The sequence below is a fragment of the Seriola aureovittata genome, chromosome 9 (assembly GCF_021018895.1).
Source record: "Seriola aureovittata isolate HTS-2021-v1 ecotype China chromosome 9, ASM2101889v1, whole genome shotgun sequence".
In the NCBI taxonomy this organism is placed as follows: domain Eukaryota; kingdom Metazoa; phylum Chordata; class Actinopteri; order Carangiformes; family Carangidae; genus Seriola; species Seriola aureovittata.
Genome location: NC_079372.1, coordinates 25,019,220 through 25,037,627, shown reverse-complemented (window position 1 = coordinate 25,037,627; position 18,408 = coordinate 25,019,220). Strand labels below are relative to the sequence as shown.

Sequence of the window (18,408 nt, the reverse complement as noted above, 5' to 3'; positions counted from 1 at the left end):
GTGTGTCCATTCAACTACATTCAGTCCGACTGTTCACCTGTTACTGAAACCATGCTCCACTTCAGACTCAGCAGCACACTGTGTGAGTATACGACTGCCTGGGAAAATAAGTAGTGGGTTTACATAAGTTATTCTATGGATTTTGATTGGATAAGATGTTTTGTTGTTGAAGAGGCTTAGTCCCTTTATTATACTGTATAGACCGGAGCTTTAGGATGCTGGATGGAGTAACTGTTATGAGATAGATCATATGTAAATGAAATGAATTAAGTTTTTTGCACTGTCATCTGTCTGATATGAAGTCCAGTGTAAGTCTACAACCCTGTGTGTATGTCAAGAGCTAATGAGCTGATTAGTACTGAACACAAAGTAAAGCTGATGTGATTGGTTCTGTTGGTATTTGAACATAAACCAAAGTGTTGGACAAACTGTAAATATGAACTGATGATAGCCGGAGGATCAACAACATCCTCGAGTGTTATATTTACATGTCAATCCATCTAAATGTTTTAGTCTGGATAGACGTAATGGACCAACTAACCATGGCTCCTGCTGAAATACATTTTCATTGCTATTTGCATGTTGTAAATCCAGTTGAAGTAAGCTATATCTGTTTGACAGTGATGTTTCTTTTTCAGTATTGGCAGTGACCTGTTCGCTCGTGACAGCAGGTAACTATAGAGTCAATCTAGTATTATAGTCATTACAGTTTTTCTTTTAAAAATACATGTCTTGACCACATTTTAACTCACACTTCCACATCTGTTTTTTTTTTTTTTTTTGGTTTGTTTTAGACGTGTCCACAGAAACAGTTATCACCTGTGACAATGGCAACGACGTCCAACGGTGGTATGACTGAACTCTAAAGGTGGTGAATGCTACATTTAAGCTGGAAGATGTAAACAAACTGACCAAATCAATGTTGTGGGTTGAACAACCATATAGGTCGTTTTCTTTTTTTTTTTAAATAACCCACAGGGGCGTGTCCTGAAATAGCGCCGCTACGGTGCCCGGCGTATCGAACCTCAGTTGTCAGGGTTACAAAAATAAACAGGCGGAACGAGAGCGGTGTACGTATCTTCGTTACCATGGTTACTATAAAACGGCCATGGCTTGGTTAGGTTTAGGAAAAGATCGTGATTTGGGTTCACACAAGTACTTCCTCAATATTAGACCATCTTTGTTGTCATGGTTACAATAATAACAACGCGGTTAACTTTGTCGAACGGTCATGAATAAAAGAAACGACATAAACTGCTACTTTCACATGGGGATAGAAATCACCTCTTCCTGATATGGACTCGTCATCGCACTTTCCTCTTTGTTCCTGCTGTAATTCCTACGACCACTAGATGTCGCCTAATAACAAGACATAACTACCACTGAGCAAGCAACGTCTGTGGACGTCCAATTCTAGTTGATATCACGTCCGTCCGTCCAGGCCACAATCTGGACGTCTATATGTGAGCCAGAACTAGTCGATAACTGACATTGAGTGAAGTAGTGCAGCCTGACCCAATTTTGGACGTCTACTTACAGACAGAACTAGTTGAAAATAGACGTTCTGACAGGCCACAATCTGAACGTATATATGACAGCCAGAACTAGTCGATAAACGACCTGAGTGAAGTAGTCTAGCCTGGCCCAATTTTGAACGTCTACTTACAGACAGAACTAGTTGAAAATAGACGTTTAGAAAGGCCACAATCTGGACGTCTATATGACAGCCAGAACTAGTCGATAAACGACCTGAGTGAAGTAGTCCAGCCTGGCCCAATTTTGGACGTCTATATTCAACCAGAACTAGTTGTAATGAGACGTTCTGACCGACCACAATCTGGACGTCTGTTTGACAGCCTGAATTAGTTAATAAATGACACTGAGTGAAGTAGTCCAGCCTGGCCCAATTATGGACGTATACCAAAATTAGTTGAAAGCAGACGTTCCGACAGGCTGCAATCTAAAGTCCAGTGATGAACTGAGTTGGTATAGAATTCTGAGAGGCTATCATTTGGACATATTGATAACCATAATCAGTTGGCACTAATGCTGAGACTTTAAGGTTGACCATATCAGCATGCCACATACTGACAAGTTGAGAAAGAGGACATCCATTTTGACCAAAAAGATCAAAGAATATGCCAGATGGACAGGGAAAGGCTGGCTGGCTGGCTAGTGAAATTGTCCTGACAGCTATTTGTACCTTTGTTTCCTGGATCACAGATTACCTGACACAATTCAGCCACAATTTGTCAGGTTGGGGAACTGTGCTTCTCGGAGTCACAAAAACTGCCTTCTACTGAACACCTCAAAGACAAAGGAAATGATTGTGGATTTCCGCAGGTCTAAGCCCCTTCTTCAGCCAGTGAACATCTGTGGGGTGGACATTGAGGTGGTGCACACCTACAAATATCTAGGGGTCATCATGGATGAAGATGGACTGGTCCCCTAAGACCGATGCCCTCTACAGGAAGGGGCAGATCCACCTGTTCTTCCTGCGGACACTGAGGTCCTTTGATGTGTGTGTGGAGATGATGACCATGTTCTACCACACGGTGGAGGCCAGTGCACTCTTCTTTGCTGCAGTGTGTTGGGGAGGCAGCCTTACAGACAAAAACACCAAGGGCTGGACAAGCTGGTCAAAAAAGCGGGCTCAGTGTTGGGCAGGAGTCTGGACCCACTAAGATCTATGGTGGAGAGGGGCACACTGAACAAACTGAAAGCTATAATGGACAATAGCAGACACCCAGCCTCCTGGAGCAACAGAGGAGCAGATGCAGCAGTCGTCTCCTCTCACTGCGCTGCAGAACGGAACAATTCAGGAGATCCTTTGTCCCCACAGCAATAAGACTCCTCCTGAATTTTTGGATTTTTAATATTAACGTGCTAATTTCTTTGTTCTATGTCTTGATGAGCTTCTGGATTTCTGAATTTGCCTTCGGGGATGAATAAAGTATTTCTATCTTTCTATTTCTATCAATCTATCACCATGTGATATAGGCCTACAGGCCTACCTTTTATCCATGTGTGGGTTTATGTTACTTGCAACTTGTTGCCATGCAAATATAATAGTATTTTGAATTCAAAATCACAGTAAAGGCTAATATAAACAAGCCAAGACCTGAGTACCTGGAGAAATATATATATTTTCATCATAAATGTTGCATTTTGGTGTATTTCCATCAGGTTTACTGTTACAATTGTTGTATAGGAGTTGGGAAACAAATTCAGCAGAAAAATTGGCTAGCTGGAACTTAAGTTAATGAGTGCTTTATTGTTATAGTGCATTTTTACAAGGCAAGGATAAAAAGTTCCTTCGTTGCATCTTAGAAATGGTTTAAATATGGATTCATGTTAGCTTCTTTCAAAAGTGACCAGAATAATGAATATAGGCCATATGGTTGATGAGTTATTCCTGATTTTTGCAGGTTTTGCCTCCGGATTCAGAGATTAAAAAAAACTTTTTCCCATAATTCTATGCAGTAGATTAATCTATCTATACACATATTCCCCGTTTGTTAATAATAATTTGTCATTTTTTATAGAATATCGAATATTTTTTATTTAACAACTGTCTCTGTGGTTTGGTATTTAAAACATTTTTGGCTGTAAGGTCGTACAGTATTAATAAAGTTCGGTTGAATTAACCAATCACGTTCTTGTTACCAGACTGATATCCTTCCGCTGTGAAAGTAGTTCTACTTTATAGTGGTGATTAATAATTTAATTGGGACTCGCAGTGGTTAACATTGCCATTAACGACATAGTTCAACCTTTTATGAAATGACATTGCTTTTTTAATCGAGCCAACTTGCCAGGAAATTTTTCTATCTGTCGCACGGATGGATATGAAGTCTGCAAGGAATTGTACAATCACGCAGTGGACTTGGCAGTTACTCGGCTCGGCAGTTAGCTCGGCAGTTACTCGGCTCGTGCAGATCTTAAGGTAAGAAATTAAATTAAACTTCCACAAAACCTTAAAACGAAAGTCTTTGTAAAACACACACGACATTGTTAGGCAATTTATCAAGTCTCATTTTGTACATACGACTTGGAAAACAACGTTTGCTAGAATTTTTTTTTTTTTTTTGGCCACTGCTAGCAAACCGCTTCGTATAACGTTAGCATAATGTTAGCGCCACTTGGGCCGTTAAGCTAACTTGGTTGTGACTATAGGGCTGGGACGATTATCCGACGTAATCGACGTTGTCGATTATAAAAATTATTTGACGTGGAACTTTTGTGTCGACGCGTCGTGTAAAATCACTCAGGGTAAATGTTCATAGAACAAAACCGGAACTTTCTAAATGGACCGTTTATATCCATCGTCTTTGGTTTACCCGGATACAAGCGCAGCGCACGGACTGGGACAACGCGGTGACGTAATAAAGTCATTGACTACATGAATGATTTACGTCTGTGTAATATATTTGAACAACACGGCGGCGTCTACCAGCAGTACGATTTAAAACTATGTACATTTCCAAGTGATCCTAAACTGTTTAGTAGTATATTTTCTGTCTCATTTGTATTGTCTTATCAAGTAACTTTGGCATGCATATTATTAGCACTTAAAATAATGTCTAAATGTTTTTTCTGTGTTGGGTTGCACAGGTCCACCTACTTCTCAGAAGCCCACGGAGAGCAGGTCCGGTGGTGGTAAGTATTGCCATTTGTTTTGTCTCTCAGCAGAGCACAGTGCACAGCCAAAGTCATCTGATGGCTACACACTTTAAAAAAAAAAATCTTTTTATCTCCTTTTAAACCCAAGTCGACATACATTGTTTATGTTTAATCCAGTACTATTAGAGCTGTAATCACAATACTGTGAAACCATGATATTTTTGCTTAAGGTTATCATATCGTCAGAATCTCATACCAACCCATGCCTATTCACAACCTTAACCGTGCTATTGTGTATTATTATTTTGTCTGTAAATACTAGCTGGTATAGCGTTATTTCAAAGCCATACAGGCAGTAGCTTCAGCAATTATGCTGCTTGTCATGTGAAGCCATGGCTGTTGAAAGGAAAATATGAAGGACCAGTTGACCACCTGTCTCTTGAAGTAAAGTGCATCAATGCATAAATAAAAGTAAATATTTTTCTCTGAAAATCTGCTCAAGTGAGATGCAATAAAACTGTGACAAGTACACTTTACTCAAAAGTTGCATGTACCATAGTAAATGTAAGCTGCTACCACTCTGCCACTCGGAATGCCAGAACAGTCATAAAAAATGGTTTTCTTTATAGGTTCATCGGCTGGCAAGAGTGGGTGGTAAAGATGTAAAAGACTGCACACACAAAGTGCTTGACAGGTATTTCTTTAATCATTTACTTGTGATTTTTTGCATAGTAGACATATTTCTTTAGACAGTGAAGCAGAACAGTTGACTAAGGGAAGCTTTCTTTGTTTTTATCTTGTGGCACCAATCAGCATGTTAACTAACTTGTGTTTCTCTTGGAATAGGCTCTTCACCAACCAACTCATGTCCCTTTTCAACTTGAAGGGAAAAAAGAAAAGATGGGCCTGGAAAACACAAAGGTGTTTACTGTCATAAAAGGTAAGCTTAAAGATCTTTTTCAGTAATAACTATTCTGAATGAAACAGAATGATAGTTAATGTTGTTTTATATCACAAACTGAACCTGAGTTTCCAACGCACTACAAGCGATATAATTCAGCATAATTACAGCCTCATTTGATGATCCTATTGCACACAGCAGGTTGGTGTTCAACTGTCAACACCAACCTGGATCAAAACCAGAGAACTATATTTTGGGGAAATGTTGCTTTTTGTATTGAGTACTCACATTCTTCTGAAGTGATGCGTGAGTTCCCCAACACACACAGACCTGCATAAACCCATCCACCTCACTGTTTAAAGCAACAACACTCAATCCAGCTCAAACTTTGTAATTTTGTCTTCTAATCTTTTTTCTGTATTGTGGAGCTGTATTCTGGATTCAGAATATCTGAATTTGGACATAACTGATAAGAGATATAACAGCAGTGTGGCACGGTGGTGGAGACCAGTGCTCTCTCAAATTTGTCTTAGCATTTTATTCCTTTTAGCCCTCTCCAAACAGGTGTTACTGTGCTGCAGAAAAAAAATGTTTGATCACTTTGTGTGTTTGCTTGTGTGCTTGGCCTTTGCTTTGGCCAGGGGCCCGTTTAAGAAAGGAAGTTTAACAAATTCTGATCCTAACCATAAACTCAGAGTTAATTTCCCCTCAGATTGGAAACTCTTAAATTTCTGGTTCTAGAAGAGATTATTTGAGTTAATTCAATCAAGTTATGTGCATGCAACACAATAATGGAGACCGATGATTTACCATAGCAACAGTTGAAGAGAGAGAAGTGGCATTGGGAGAAAATTGCTGATCCAATCAATGTGTAAATTTGAATGTGTATTCATTTCATATTTAATCACACTTAAACTATAATATTAGACCCGGAATTGACTGTGGCTCTGTAAGATGGAGGAAACGGAGAGAAACTCGAGGTTCATTGAAGAAACCTTGACAAGGGTTAACAGACTCAGAGTTTTCACTATAAACCTGCTTTCTGACATGGGCCTCTGAACAGTAGCATCATTATGTATTGACACGGGCTTTCAATTTGGCTCCTCTGAGGATGTATTCACATGATTTTTTTGTTGTTTGTTTTTTGATATTATTCTTTTTATTTTAGCTGCTGTTATGCAATGGGATTCTGCTGCGACGGAGGCGCAAATCAGATCTGCAGCCGCAGATCACCTGAAGCATGCCCCGGGACGAGTTGGAGGAGGAGGTTACAATTAGGTTTTTTTAGCAAGGGAATTTTTACTCATTTCTAATTTTAAATACTTTTATATATTTATAGTTTTGTTAGTTTCGTTTTGTTCATTGTTCACTGTTGTAAAAAGTTTTTTAAATGTGTTCGTGGCTTTTCATCAAAGTCCTTGAATAAAATTCGATAGTGTGAATCTTAAATCAGCAAATTACCTGTCATCATTACATCTATCCCCAGCAGTGTTACAGCTCACCCCAGTGGGGAGGTTGTAACTATGGAATTCCTTGTATTAGACGTTCACTTCGATAATTAATGAAGTCCAATAGTTTTATGTGTTGTAGACAAATATGGATACTGTGTGTCAACAACTGTTTAGTCATTGATGATCAAACAGAAAGTGATACTATATCATATCATATAAGAATGAATGCTCACTCACTCACTGTCACACACAGATCCAAGTTGTCTATTTCTGCTCAAACATGCATTCTTCACTTTTTATGTTTGTGTCAATTTGAGGACAGTGGAACTTTATACTAATTATCTTTAACGTTTATCCATTTTTTAATATCTGATTAGCAACTCTGGTCATCACTCATCTAATCAGTACAGGACATTAGTGGTTAATTAATATCAGTGAAGGGTACTACTTTTATAAGCTGTTCTCATTAGTAACCAAGTTTGAATTTTTAACGTTTAATGTCCTGAAAAGATGTGGCCTATATTGACCTCATGGATATCGTCTTCTGGATGTCCAATAATTGTGTCCTTAACACGTACTTTTATGACATCTATAAAACGTCCAGAAGAGACATCTTTAAAACGTCCGGGAAAGACGTATTAAAAACTTTCATTCTGGCTCCTCTGAGAACGTCTTGTGGATGTTCGGATATCACGTCTTTTTGACGTGTTTTGGACCACTTTTTGCTCAGTGGACCAGACATCTTGTACTTGGCCAGTGGGAGCTGCAGATGTCTGAGGGTAAAATTACTTATCCAACAGATTATCTTTACACTATTAAAAAGATGGTAATTTTGATTAATCTCCAACATCTCAGGACCAATGTCCTCACAGCCTGCCACAATCTTGTATGTACAGTATAAGGCTGAATCTGACTCGTATTGAGCTTCCCTCTCTAGTTTTTCAGACTGCTTACCTGGACTTTTTCTTATCATGTTATGTGTCACATCTATAATCAATCTGATCTGACTTTTGGTTGTGTGGCTCTATATACATCCACCCAAGACAAAAAAATTCAAATTCATTGTGAATGATCCAGATCTACCACAAAATCTAATGGGTTCTTCCGTGGCCCTTCCCTCATCCCTCAACCAAGTTTGGTGCAAATCAGTTCAACTTTTTGAGTTGTCCTGCTGTCCTCAAACCCATTTAGCATTTTTTCCATCAGTCTGTCCGAAACACAGATGAGCTTGTCCCTCGGGTTCACTGTCCTTTTTCTAAGCTAAAAAGCGATTTGAAATATTTGTGATTCAACAGTAATTACACAGAAAAACTACAGCTCCCATAAACATTTACCAGTGTGGCAGTGCAGGATCTTGCATCATACCCTGGTTTCATCTATATCCATAAAATCCATAAAATCTGTGTTCAGTCCTCCCAGTCAGGTTTTCTTACTTTTTGGGCAGTTTGACCTGTCGGTCACTGCTCTACATGAAAACTCACTAAAGTCACTGTAGTCATCCACTGGGGACCACATGTCACCGCTCTAATAGTTATTGTATATACTGATATTAGCCACAGGAGCAACTGTTTTCCATTTGTTTTAGTGTTTTTTCCTCTTCATGTTTCCTTTAGGTGTGATGGAAAGAAAGTGTGTGAACTAAACACAAACGTCATCCGTACTACTGATCCCTGCTATGGCATCTTTAAATATCTGGAGACCAACTACACCTGCTTCCCAGCAAGTCAGTAACATGACTGCCCAACATAAATAACAAAGCAAAGCCGCGACATTTACAATAACAGAGTCAGTAAATTCCAATGGAATCAGTTAATCAGTGAAATATTTTCCTGAAGAGTTGGACCATTAATTTATAGTAAGCCGTCTCGACTGAGGTGACCTTTGAGGAAACACAGAGCAGGAGAGTCCAAAATGGAGGAGACTATCATAGTTTATTAGCTATCCTGCACCATCCAGGCAAGCTTCACAAAAGAGCAACAGTTTTTAGACAGTTATGAGACAGGAGTTGATGGTACAACTACCTCAACTTACTCAGCTAGGAGAGAGCTTTCAGACCCTCTCTGTATTGAATGAAATGACAGTCCTAAAAACAAACTGTCAAACAGAGAAAATAGAAAGGAGCTTGTGAGTGATTAGCAGAAGAAGCTTATTTGCAGGGCAGAAGTTCAATAGATATTATGTCACCAAGCTCCCAGCACCACTGATGAATTTCAATGTGCCACTTCCTGGTGTGACTGAGCCTTCAATAGTGTGATGTCTAATCTGATTTATGTTACAGATCACTTGGTTACATGCGAGCACTCTTCAGCACACCTGCACTGTGGTAAGACCACTTTTTTGCATGTATGCGGAAGCATTTTCATTTAATTTCAGCACTTTTCATTGACTTGTCCTCCTCTTCTTTGCAGATGAAGGGCAGGTTATTTTTGTGTATGGTGCTGATTATGGACGTCGTGACCGAACCACATGCTCTTACCAACGTCCCACCTCTCAAATCCAAAAAGTCCTGTGCTCAAATCCCACGAGCAAAGTGGCTGAAATGTACAGTTGTCCACTCTTTGTTGATTTAAAATTTCCAGGTTCAAAATATCAATCAAATCATCCTTATTAATTTAGGAACTGGAGTACAGTGATAGCTGGAGGTTGTTCACTAACATCACATCACTCTGTACCCACAGCTGTAATGGGAAGAACAGCTGCACTATCAGAGCAAGCAACTCAGTGTTTGGAGACCCCTGTTACGGCACTTACAAGTACCTGGAGGTGGCTTACGTATGTCAATGTAAGTGATTCAAAAGCCCTTCGGGGTTTAATGTAATGTTGCAAACACACTACTGCCAATCTCAATTTTGGACTGTAAATTTAGTGAGGCCACATTTTTTATTTGAGGTGAAACAAAAACAAGTTAAGTCATTAATAATTATCATTAAATAATTAATATGTACAGTTTATGAGATATTCACTTATTTCTGTGGCTGTGCTGTTTAACATGAATCATCCGTCTGTTCTTTTGCAGATCCTGTGTGAACACATTGAAATCACAGTAATATTCTCAATAGTATTCATACTCAATCAGTTGCTCAAATGTTTCTTCAGTTTATGATTGAATTTAAGAACTAGAGAAGTATGGAATTTAATCAATAAACCAATGCACCTGATAAAATTCAACTGTAAACATAATTTAAATATGATTGAATAACACTGTATATTTGATCTTTTTTTTTTTACTGCATCTGTATTACCTTAACTACCCCAACATCTCTTGTGTGTTTAACAAATAAACTTGTCTGACCTTGTCTTACATAATGACAGAGTTATTTATGATGTAACAATGGACTTTCAGTCATTCAGACTGGGGCATAAAAAACACATCTTCAGAACAGGGAAGAATTATCAGGAATCAGGAATTAAGGTGACCGGATTTCTGAAATGAAAACCATAGACATTTCCAGTTCGAAAGTCAATGTTTCATTAAAGTACCCCATGTTTTTATGCCTTTGCTCCGGTCAATACAGCAAACTTGCTCACCGTCTATTTCATCTACATCATCTACGTCAGAGCTCCCACAGCATTAGCACATTAAAATGCTGAAGGTCAACCTGGGAAACATTATGCCTGCTAAATATCAGCATGATAGCATTGTTGATGACATGCTAACATTAGCATTGAGCTCAGAGGTGCTTTACTCCTATTCTTGTTTCTAATCTAACATTATTATTATTATTATTATTATTATTATTATTAATAATAATAATAATAATAATGTGTTTAAAAAATGCGATAAAAGCTGTGTGAGTTGCAGATATGAGCATATTGTTGTCATTAACATCACCACAATAGAGATTTTAAAACTATTTAACTATAAAAAGGCAAACTGAGAACTGAACCATAAAACCTCAGTTTCGTTTCTTGTTTGTTCTCAGACACTCTCTCTCTGCCAAATCATGATTACTGATGTTCAAAAGCTTTATGTGGATTCATTATGAAGAAAGCCTTATGGCAGCTTTTTGTGAATTAATGTGTCTCTTTTTCAGTTGTCACAAAGTAACGTGAGCTTTTTCACAGATGTCTTTTTATTTCAAGTGTTGTAATTCATGCGACTCTTCTTTATCTTCATGGTATTTTGATTATCTGTGACCATGGTTTACTTTCCTCTTTGCAACTGTTCCAACTGATAAGGAAGGCATGAGGTGTTTTCCTCTGTCACTTGTTTTTTAGAGACAGTTCTTACACCAACAGAATAAATATCAGGAGCCTGTTTCAACATCCAGAAGTTCAGCCCTTCACCTAAACCAGACCCTGTGGCACCATGCTCTGCTCCAGACTCAGCGCCTCACTGTGTGAGTACACATCTGACTAGAAAATAATCATAAAGAAAAGAATAATAAATCTGGAAGCTTAGATTTAGATTTTATAAGATTTCTTGCTTTTCTTTACTAAAAAAAAAATCATTAATTATATCTATGCTGCTATGATATCTGAGAACAGTATCTCTTTTATAGCATTTATATTGTGCTGTGCTTTGACATGCATCTGTTAAGAGAAGGTGTAAGTGGCCACCAGAGCCGGATGCCGCCTATTGTTTGGCGCACCTCCTGGGGTGAAAGGAGGAAGGTGAATGCTGACGTCAGCTGACGTCAGACGCCACTTTTGCTGCACGATGGGATGTTGCTGGACGTTGGTTGCCGATCGGGGGAATTAGAGTGGAGATTTGTGCAGTTATCCGAGATCGGATGCCTGTTGCCGGCTGATGGGGCCAATTTTGCACCCTTGGTAGGCGAAGAGAGGTGTGTTATTGATGTTCATTTTGTATTGTTTGATTTATTTAAAGTTGAGTTTCGTATTGTTATGCTGTGTGGGTTTATGAAACTTGTAGGTTTATGTAAATGTTGAGTATTATTGTGACCGGTGCGATGATGAATGTGTGTTTTTAAGATAGAGAAGTGTTCGCCGGTTGACGTTGTGTTTGGCGTGAATTTTAAATGCTTATGTGTATTTTGATATGCGATGAATTATGTTCTTTTTCTTCTTGCTGCTGTTTTTTAGTTTCACGGTACTGACGGATAATAAAATACGTGCCTGTCGAACTCAACGCTGCAATTATTGATGCCAAGGGCTGCTACAGTGAAACTCTACGCTGCATTGGAAACATCGTAACGCGAGTGCCATTATCCACCAGCGCATCAGCATGCTACAGCCGCAGTGAGAGACTCTTTGGTAACGGTGGGGTGAAGTCACTCGCAGAGACACTGAACTGTTTCCAGGAAATATATCAATTTATACGTCTGCCTTTTCAATCACATGACAATGGACACTTAAAGATTAAATGTAGCCATAAGTAGATGTTTGACAATTTTCTGCAGAATGTTTGAATTGAAGTGCATGGTCGAAAGTTAAAGCTGCATAAAGTTAATATGATAGTTTTTTTTTTTTTTTCTTTTTCCCTTAAATTTTGAAATCATTTGTATTTAATTTACTGGAGGGTTAATTTTATGAATGTTGTTCTACTGTGACATGGTTTATGAAAATATGACTAAAAGGGGGTGTAAATGTTTGATATGAGTAGTGTTTGAAGCATTGGAGAGTAAGTTAAGGGCAACATTTTGTCTGATTTGTGTTCAGACAAAATATTCCAAAGCTATTGTCTATAAGTAGTCATAAAGTAACAACATGCCACCACCTCCCGAAGAAGAAAAGAATTCCACTGAGACTCAACCAGTGAGCGAACTTTAACTGAAAAGGGTAAAGAGATGCAAAAACAAGAATTCAAGAAAAGGGAGAAAGCGTTTAACAAGGCATATGAGACTTGGAGAGTGGCAGCTAAGGAAATAAGAGCCAAGCTAAAGACTTTTTGCTCACCTGAAGATCTTGATGAAATCCAAGGAAACGTTAAAGCTAAACATGATAAAGTGTGTCAACATTATGAGCCCATTCGACTTTACGGTACGAGTACTCCAGATGTTGTTAAGAAAATGGATGCATGCAGTACCTTATCATCCGAGATTTGTGACATTGTTAATAAATGAATGGAGAATATTGATAAAAACTTTAATGACTGCCTTGAAAAGGAGAGAGTAAGGATACAGCTAAGTAAAAGGGAATATGGGTCTGTCTTTGGGAGAACCAACACAGAGACAGTAGTTTCAAAGTCTCTTAACGGAGCGGACGACCAAGTCAGTAGCATTTCCATTGCTTCCAGTAAACGAGCTGATGCTGAAGCAGAGCTTGCAGCCAAGTTAGAGCAAGCCAAGTCTGTTCAAACGTTACATGCTCAAGAACTAAAGCTTGGGAAACTGGAGACTGAATGGAAATTAAAGGAAATACAAATGTTGGCAGAAGTTAAACAAAAGGAGGCTGAAATGAGCTCAAAGCTGGAAGAAGAAAAATCTAAATTGCAACAGCTGAAAGAGGGAGAAGTGAAGGTGGCAGAGGCCAGAGTGAGGGCTTACAACAATTTTGATGTAGAGACTGACAAAACCAATCTGAACAGCTCAAACACTGAATACCATCTTTTCCTCAATCCACAAGCTACACCTTTTGTGCCGTGCCATACAGCACTACAGAAGTCAACTCCAGAGGATGCCAATGTTGCTCGGGAAACCATGTTGTCTCAGGCTATAGCAAATTCACTTGCTTTGAGTCGCTTACCTGTCCCAGAGCTAACAACCTTTTCAGGTGACCCTTTAAAGTTTGTAGATTGGAAAGTATTTTTTATAGCCATGATTGACTCAAAGCCCCTCCCTGTAAGCGAGAAAATGCTTTACCTGAAGAGTTATTTAGCTGGGGAAGCACGCAGGGCCGTAGAAGGGTTCTTTTATCGCAACTCAGAGGATGCATATAAGGGTGCCTGGGCCGTTTTGGAGGACAGGTATGGCAATCCATTTATTGTTCAAAGAGCCTTTAGAGAGAGACTCATGAAATGGCCTAAGATAGCCGCCAATGATCCAAGAGCACTTAGAGAGTTTGCAGATTTTCTCATCGGATGTGCTGAGACTATGCCCCATGTAAAAGGCCTATCCATCCTCAATGACTGTGAAGAAAATCATAAACTTCTACAGAAATTGCCTGAATTGTTACTGCGTAGATGGAATCGTGTTGTGGTTGAAGAGTTGGATCGATCTGGGGATTATCCAAGCTTTCGACGTTTCTCAGAGTTCATGCAAAAGGAATCCAGGATTGTTTGTAATCCTATTGCTTCCCCTTTAATGATGAACTTGAGAGCAACAGACGATGGGTTACCAAGGAGAGCCAAAACCTTCAACACAAGCACTCAAATAAAGGACTTCAATGTAACACCAGGAAGCTCAAGGCCAAGGTTACCTTGTTTATTTTGCAAAGACGAAGCACATGGTGTTGCTAGATGTCCAGCCTTTACAACAAGAACTATGGATGAGAAAAGGGCTTTTATTTATGAACATCATTTGTGCTTTGGATGTTTAAGAAAGGGCCACTCTGCCAAAGATTGTAAAAGACGACATACATGCAGCACCTGCGGGGGACGCCATCCCACCTGCCTGCATAGAGAAAATATCAAACCTGCAGAAATGACTAGTAATGTGGCAACAGGAGACTGTGTAAATGAAGTTCATAGTTATGTCCCATGCCTTGACTCAACATGCTTCTGCCACATCCAGCATCGTTCCAGTTTTTGTGTCTTCAACAACAGAGCCCAGGAGAGAGATACTTACCTATGCTCTTCTTGACACGCAGAGTGACTCCACCTTTATCCTTGAAGATTTGGCTAAAGAATTAAATGTAAATACTCAGCAGGTGCATCTGAAATTAAGTACAATGACAGCTGTAAATACAGTTATAGCTAGTCAAACTGCCAGTGGGCTTCAGGTTAGGGGTTTCAACTTGGAGGAACACATTCAAATACAGCAGGCTTACACACGTGACTTCATACCAGTTGACAAGTCTCACATTCCAACAAAACATACAGCTCTTCACTGGCCGCACCTCAATCACCTAGCTAACAAGTTGCCACCACTTCAGGATTGTGAAGTGGGACTCCTCATAGGTTATGATTGCCCTTTAGCTTTAGCTCCCCAAGAGGTCATTAGGGGCAGTGCAAATGAACCCTTTGCTCAACGCACTGCACTTGGCTGGAGCATTATCGGGCCATCAAACCCTCACTTGGACAGACAGGGAAGTCATAGTTTTGTACACCGTGTCACAGTTAAAGAGCTTCCCATGGCTGCTGCTTCAGATGTGTTGAAGGCTTTGGAGCTAGACTTTAATGAAAGGAACTATGAGGACAATTATGTATCTCAGGATGATGTTCGTTTCATACAGCTTCTGAGCGATAATATCAAACAAGAAGAAGATGGACACTATCAGATGCCCCTCCCCTTTAAAGGTGACAATCCACCATCTTTGCCAAACAACAAAAGGCTAGCTACTGTTCGGCTGCAGCACCTAAAAAGGAAGTTGTCCACCAATACAAAATATTGTGATCAATACACGGCCTTCATGGAAGAAATGATCAGTAAAGGCGATGCTGAACTGGCTACCGCAGCTTCTCAGGGAGAAACCGTCTGGTATATCCCCCATCATGGGGTGTATCACCCAAGGAAGCCACATAAGCTGAGAGTTGTGTTTGATTGTTCGGCAAGGTTTAATGGCATCTCATTAAATGACACCCTACTTACTGGTCCAGATTTGATCAATTCACTGGTGGGAGTTTTGTGTCGTTTTAGAAGAGAGGAGGTTGCTGTGACCTGTGACATTGAGAAAATGTTTCATCAATTCCGGGTTTCGCCAGAAGCTCGCAGATACCTGAGGTTTCTTTGGTGGGAGGGTGGTAACTTAGAAAAGGAACCAAGAGAATATCAAATGACAGTTCATCTTTTCGGTGCTGCCTCCTCACCTGGATGTGCTAACTTCAGTCTTAAGTATCTGGCACAGCAATACAAAACTTCCCATCCTACAGCATCAGCCTTCATTGAAAGGAATTTCTATGTTGATGATGGCTTGATCAGTGTTCCAACTGTCCGAGAGGCTAAAGAACTGATTGTTGAGGCACAGGAGCTGTGTCACCGTGCAGGCCTAAGGTTACACAAGTTCAATTCAAATCACAAGGACGCTCTCTCCTGTGTAGCGCTTTCAGAAAGGGCAGAATCAATAGATCCTTTAAAACTAAATCCAGAGGTAACATCAGAAGGACATGTACTGGGCATTCAGTGGTCAATGGTGAGTGACTCCTTCAGTTTCAACATCAATGCAAAAGAGCATCCTCCAACGCGCGGTGGTCTCCTGTCTGTTGTAGCCTCTTTGTATGATCCACTCGGGTTCATGGCTCCTTTCATCTTGAGTGGAAAGTGCATCCTACAGGAACTCTGTCACAAAGGCATTGGATGGGACGATCCAATTCCTGAGCACTTAAGGTCACGGTGGGAGGAGTGGAAAGACGGTTTTAAAGCACTAAAGGATATTGCCATTCCCAGATGTTACCACCCTCCAAACTTTGGAAAAATTGTAAGCACAGAATTGCACCATTTTTCAGATGCCAGTGCTACAGGATATGGTTCATGCTCTTATTTGAGATACAAAAATGACAGGAATGAGGTTCATTGTAGTTTAGTCATGGCCAAGGCGAGGGTTGCACCCTCAAAGATTACAAGCATTCCGAGACTGGAACTCTCGGCCGCAGTAACATCAGCTAGGATGAGCGTTATGTTAAAGGAAGAGCTTCAGGTGAAAATAGACAAAGAATGCTTCTGGACTGACTCTCAAGTTGTACTGGCTTACATACAGAATGAGGCAAGAAGGTTTCACGTGTTTGTGGCAAATAGAGTTCAACTTATTAGGGAAAAAACAGATCCAAATAACTGGCATCATGTTGATACAACACAAAACCCTGCTGACCTTGCATCTAGGGGTCTTCGTGCTGGAGACATCCCTTCAGCCGGCTGGTTATCAGGACCTAAGTTTCTGTGGGAACAGGAAGTGCTCCCAACACCCAAACCCTCTGCCGAGCTGCTTGTCGGTGACCCTGAGTTAAAATCAGTTCATGTGTCTGCAATTGAAGTCAGTGAACACACAGATATCCTGGGTCGACTGGAAAGGTTCTCCACCTGGACTACACTCATTAAGGTGGTCGCAAGAATAAAGAGACTCGGGTCAAAGGTTAAGTGTGACAACCTTGTGAATGCAGTAGAACGCAACAGAGCGGCTGAGGAAGTTTTTAAGCTATTGCAACAGCAAGCTTTTCCAAGAGAGTTAAAGGTTCTTCAAAGGCAGCCTCAGGGAGCTAGTCTTCCACAGTCAAGTCCTCTTTTTTGTCTTGACCCCATCCTGAAGGAAGGGCTTCTTTGTGTTGGTGGTAGACTTAAAGGATCAACCATTGGTGAAGAGGAAAAGCATCCTATCATTCTTCCTAAAGACAGTTACATCACTAAGTTGATCTTGTCCCACTTTCATAGTCAAGTCTGCCACCAGGGTCGAAATCAAACCTTGATGGAGCTTAGAGCAAATGGGTTTTGGGTATTAGGTGGGAGCAAAACAGTTGCCAAGTTGATCTATAAATGCGTGCAGTGTCGTAAACAAAGGAGACCAGTTGAAGAACAAAAAATGTCCAGTCTCCCTGAAGAACGCTGTGAAATCTCACCCCCGTTTACTTTCTGTGGAATGGATTGTTTCGGTCCTTTTGTTGTTAAGAATGGTCGAAAGGATATCAAGAGATATGGGCTGATCATTACATGTCTGTCTTCTCGAGCTGTCCACATCGAGATGCTCGATGATTTGTCCACCGATGCCTTTATCAATGCATTAAGGTGCTTTATTAGTCTGAGAGGGTCAGTCTCTCAGCTTCGCTGTGATCAAGGCACAAATTTTGTTGGCGCCAGCAACGAGTTCAAAGAGGCTTTCAAACAATGCAACATGGGCACACTTCAGGCTTTCCTGGCTGACAAACAGTGTGAGTTTAGGTTTAATGCTCCGTCAGCTAGTCATGCAGGTGGCATCTGGGAGCGGCAAATACGCACCATCCGCAGTGTCTTAAATGTCACTCTTGCCCAGTGCCCAGGAAGGCTGGATGATGCATCACTTCGAACCCTTTTTTATGAAGCAATGTCTATTGTCAACAGCCGTCCTCTCAGCGTGGATGGAATTAATGACCCAAGGTCTCTTGAGCCTCTAACCACAAACCATCTTATCTTGATGAAGTCTAAGGTCGCTCCACCACCCCCCGGAAACTTTGTAAGGGAAGATTTGTATGGCAGGAAAAGATGGCGTCGAGTACAGTATTTAATCGAGCAGTTCTGGAGCAGATGGAAAAGGGAATATATCCTGAACCTTTCTTTAAGACAAAAATGGAATGTTCCTCGGCGCAACGTGAAGGTGAATGACATTGTCATTATCAAGGAGGATACTCTTCCAAGGAATCAGTGGCAGTTGGGACGAGTGGTTGAAACTACAGAAGGGCCTGATGGA

At 40.3% G+C, this 18,408-nt stretch overlaps 1 protein-coding gene and 2 long non-coding RNA genes across 3 annotated transcripts; all 3 read left to right on the top strand.

Moving 5' to 3' along the window:
• Positions 1-4,716, top strand: LOC130175045 (uncharacterized). The gene is made up of 4 exons (XR_008828680.1): positions 1-82; positions 639-671; positions 795-3,946; positions 4,615-4,716. It is a non-coding gene; the product is annotated as an uncharacterized LOC130175045 (long non-coding RNA).
• A 435-nt stretch (positions 4,717-5,151) lies between these two features.
• On the top strand, positions 5,152-7,379 carry LOC130174318 (uncharacterized). The gene is made up of 3 exons (XR_008828573.1): positions 5,152-5,317; positions 5,470-5,563; positions 6,693-7,379. It is a non-coding gene; the product is annotated as an uncharacterized LOC130174318 (long non-coding RNA).
• A 365-nt stretch (positions 7,380-7,744) lies between these two features.
• Positions 7,745-10,671, top strand: LOC130175124 (L-rhamnose-binding lectin SML-like). Its single transcript, XM_056385420.1, has 6 exons — positions 7,745-7,754; positions 8,462-8,698; positions 9,254-9,298; positions 9,384-9,516; positions 9,654-9,757; positions 9,992-10,671. Exons 1-6 carry the CDS (start codon positions 7,745-7,747, stop codon positions 10,000-10,002), a joined length of 540 nt encoding a protein of 179 aa, XP_056241395.1. The 3' UTR covers positions 10,003-10,671.
• The last annotated feature ends 7,737 nt before the right edge of the window (positions 10,672-18,408 follow it).

Coding starts and splice junctions, on each gene's coding strand:
- LOC130175124 (XM_056385420.1), top strand. Junction 8,699..9,253: donor CTACACCTGCTTCCCAGCAA/GTCAGTAACATG, acceptor TTTATGTTACAG/ATCACTTGGTTACATGCGAG. Junction 9,517..9,653: donor ACGAGCAAAGTGGCTGAAAT/GTACAGTTGTCC, acceptor CTGTACCCACAG/CTGTAATGGGAAGAACAGCT.